This window comes from Cyprinodon variegatus, unplaced genomic scaffold, assembly GCF_000732505.1.
Source record: "Cyprinodon variegatus isolate N-32 unplaced genomic scaffold, C_variegatus-1.0 Scaffold1081, whole genome shotgun sequence".
NCBI lineage: Eukaryota > Metazoa > Chordata > Actinopteri > Cyprinodontiformes > Cyprinodontidae > Cyprinodon > Cyprinodon variegatus.
In genome coordinates, this window is record NW_015151534.1 from 29,552 (window position 1) to 33,726 (window position 4,175).

Consider the following 4,175-nt stretch of genomic DNA (forward strand, 5'->3'; position numbering starts at 1 on the left):
CGCGAATCGAACCGAGACAGTCGAACCGAACGGTTCGGACGGTTTTCATAAACCGTTCCATCCCTAAGGTGCATCCCTATGCATCATGTGAAAAACAGATGACTAGTTTAGGTCATTGCTGCAAGTTATCGTGTGATTTACTCAGTTGGGACAGTAATAGGAATAATGGTGGGCGATATAGACTTAAAACCTGATCCTGATGTTTTGAGCCGCTATAAATACACTACCCGACAGATATACTATTATGTTACTATGTACCAAAATGTTTTCGCTGCATTTTGTCCTAAAGCGAACCATACTTATCCATCTTTTTATTGGTGCTTCACAAATATCTGCCAGTTCGAACCTCTACCTCCTTTGTCATTTCTGTCAGGTGTCAGCAGACGTCCGGATGGTGCACTGTCCACATGGAGGGGAGCCTGTGGTCTTGTTTCAGGGAGGAGCAGTGAGACAGCTGGACGCCCTGCTCTCTGCTCCCCAGCAGCCCATAGAGGAGGTCCTGGTTCAGGAGGAAACCATCAGGTCCATAACTCAGAATGATTCACACATCTTGCTCATAAGAGATCACTTATCAAAACTGTTTTTACTAATAGGTAGAATAAGATCATTTCTGCTAGAAACCAGAAATGTCTGGTGTGATTTAGTCAAATTTTAAATGCAGATGGTTTTAAAGCTATAATGAGAGCTGCAGCCATTAGAATCAGATGTGTTCTGCGCCATCTTTGCTTCTTTTTGAAGGAAATCTTCAGCCTCTAAAGGTTTCGGCTCGTTTTGTTTGTAGGTGGAGTGCCAGCATAGTGGCAGAGACCCAACAGCTGATCATCTTCACAACTGAACTGGTGAGAGAAAAATCTCTAAAAGCATCATCTTAAACAGTTACTGCCCTAAACAGCTCTGTAAACATTTGAATGACATGCATATACAGCTAACTGGAATGGTATTCTTACCTGTTGAGCTTTTTCACTCATCATTTTAAATGCACAAGTATTTTGTTGCCACTTTATGCAATAGGATCACCAGGTCTTGTGTAACTGTGGGGTGAAAGATAAAAAAATGAAATTGATGCTGTGATGGTCTGTTGCTGCGATCTGTTTTTTTTTTCTTTTTTTTTTTTGTGAATTGCTCCATTTACACCACCCCTCTGAAATCGAGCCACGCTGAGTTTAGATCGAGCTTGGATCAGTTAATCGTGCCGATCTTGGTTTTTACATCCATTGACTCATCACACTAACACGGTTCCTGACCTCCTATCGGCGGTCCACGATACTACAGCTCTCAGGGTAGGAATTACGCAAACAAAAAGAGCGGTGACCATAACATTCAGGAACTTATGTGCCTGCATAGCATCCTCTGCTCCAATTTCAATGAAAGCCTCTGCTCGCCATCATCCGAGAGGCGCACCACGCTCTTTTGAAGCCATTTATTATTGATAGGCTCAAAGGAAGCTTGTGGTGTGAACAGGTGAAGAGATCTGTGAAATGCAAAGCCGGACACGCCAGGAAAGTTGAAATGCAAAGCCGGACACGCCAGGAAAGTTGCGTACTGCGCCCCGGAACGACCTCTGCACGGTTTCAAAATGGCAGTGTCCGATCCTGATAAAACCCGGGCTCTGGCAAATAAAGGACAAGGCCGCCTTTCAACAGACTCTCAGCACAGGAAACTAATTGTATTCATTTCTGGGCTTTGACTAGGCCATTCTGCTCCAGCTCTTTATGTATGTTTAGTGTTCTCCTTAGATGCCCGGTCTTTGGTGGTTTCTTTTATTATAGTTTGTGCTTTTTATTTTTGCTCAATTTATTTTCCCATCGACAATTTTCCCTGCTCTATTCTTAGTTACATCTCTGGATGTCTGCTTTAGAGTCTCCCACAGGCCGTGCCTTGTTAAGGTGGTATTAAACCCAACCAATAAATCTGCCCGCCAGATAATGCATCAGGCTCTAGTCTTTGTATCATCTGTCCGTGTTTGATCGATGGAGCGAGCAGCTCTGTCCGTTCTCTTTAAACCTCTCCAAAATGTTGCTATGTTCCTAGGTCTACATAATGCAGTTTATTCTCTGTATGTGAGACCCGAGATCGAGCTGGATGTATAGATTTTCACACAGGCTGACTGTATGTACTCTTTAGATGAATTCCAAAGAGTTGGAAAATAAAAGTCCCACTTTTTAAATGTTTGCACTGATAAAAAAATGAGAAGCATGCACATTTTTTTCTTTCATGCCACAGTTTTTACACAACTTTGAATCACACAAAGTTCTGATTAAAACATACAGTAGTCTTAATATGGCAGAAAACTGAAGGTTCCAGGGGTCTGAATACTTTGTATATACTATTCTTCATGTGGTTTTCTGTATTTTACATTTTTTCTTAACACTGTGTGCCCACAGAAAGGAGATCATTTCCTCTACCTGCAGAGAGTTAACCCCAACTCTGTGCAGAGATACCGGCTGGAGCCGGAGGGGCCCGGCCTCTCCCCGCTCAGCTTCTCTGCCTCCTACAGGGACAAAAACATCTGCCTGCTTTATCTCTGTAAGTCTTCATTTCCCTTATATATAAAAAAAATGTTTGAATGTTAGTTTTTTGTTTTTTTTAATGTCCGGATTTTGACAGCAGCTCAGCATCCAGTAGGATAACTTAGTCAGACATGTTCTTATGCTGTGTTCATGTTTCTCTATTAAGGAGGGGTTTGCAGATATATGATGATAAAAAAAAAAAACATAATTTGTCAACAAAAGGTTGTATGTAAGTGAAAAAAACGTTAACCCCCACATTAGCCGTTCTTATCCTCTTTGAATTCTGCATTAGGATAAAAATTGAATGTTTTCTCTGTTTTGATGACCAAATGCATAACTTTTTTTTGGTTTTTAATCATCTGTTGTAAGAACATACGACCAGAGGTCTGGATCTTTGTCTAGCTCTGCCAAACTTCAATCTTACCTTAATGCTTTTCTTAGAAAGCAATGCAAATGTCTGTTTGCTCACGCGCCTCCTTTAGGTCAACATTTTAGGGTTTTTAGAGACTTCTTTTAGCATCTTTAAATCCTTTTTGGAAACAAATCTGTCTATTAAGGATTTAATCACAAGTTTAAAAAAGGCAAAATTTCTTCAAAATCACGAGGGAAGATCTTGTTTTAGGTAAAGCGGATGCCATTTCCATAAGTACACTGCAAACAATATAAACCTAAATAAGTTATTTAATGTTTAATTGAGGAGGTCAGTGAGACACTTTGACAATTTACATTTAAAATAAGAAAAATCTATTTCATTGTCTTATTTCAAGTTCACATAATCTAATTATCGTATTTTAAGATTATAAATACTACTTCCATTAGCAAATCATCTCATTTACCTGCTTAAATTAAAGGTAAATGCACTAAATTTAAAACATTTTTACTTATTTCTGGATAATTTTTGCAGTGTAGAAGTAGTAAGAAAAATGGTTTAATCCCAGTTTTTGTGTCTCAGTATTTGCTCAATCTTGCAGTATAGTGAATATAATATTAAATCTGATTATGTCCAAATCTGTTAGAGGATGGTCTGTAGTTTCATTTGAATATTTGAGCAGAAGGTGCTGTGGTGTAAATCACTCCTGATTTTAACCATCTTCTATCCACAGATTCTAAAGGAACCGAGCTAATCTAGCATGGCTTCTTTTTCCGTCTCTATTAACGTAATCTCTCTTTTGCTTTCAGACCCTAAAGGTCACGTTTACCAGAGTTTGGTGTCGGTTCGCGTTCCACCAGCTGATGAAGGAGCTCCAGCCGTCCCGCTGCCTCGTCATCATCTGCTGAGTCTTCCTGTCGGCGGACAGCTGCTGGAAGCGGCGTCTGCCATCTCCCTGGACGACGCCCACATAGCCGTGGTCGGGGTTCCACATCCTTCTGCTGGGCCTGGAAAAGGTAAAGATTAATAATCACTTAGAAACAAGAGTTTGGACATTCATTCAGTCATTTCACTAATTATTGTTCTTTATTAGACTTTATTTTCCTTTCACTTTGGTGAACTAATTTTTTTTTTGGATTTTTTTTATGAACAAAATAAATGTTCCAATGGTTACCAACTATATAGCAAGTAGGGGTCTCCATTTATTGGTATCGTGATAAATTTCTATCCATGATAACAATTTAGATTTTTCGTCTAAACAAGAAATTATAATTGGTGATAATAAAAAATAAAAA

At 39.4% G+C, this 4,175-nt stretch overlaps 1 protein-coding gene across 1 annotated transcript in view; it reads left to right on the forward strand.

Annotated features, from left to right (window-relative positions):
• nol11 (nucleolar protein 11) overlaps window positions 1-4,175 on the forward strand; it is a 23,931-nt gene that overhangs the window by 4,225 nt on the left and 15,531 nt on the right. The window contains exons 4-7 of the mRNA XM_015400189.1: window positions 374-522; window positions 782-839; window positions 2,385-2,526; window positions 3,690-3,896. Of these exons, the coding sequence (XP_015255675.1) occupies window positions 374-522; window positions 782-839; window positions 2,385-2,526; window positions 3,690-3,896 (556 nt within the window). The remainder of the gene's footprint in view (window positions 1-373; window positions 523-781; window positions 840-2,384; window positions 2,527-3,689; window positions 3,897-4,175) is intronic.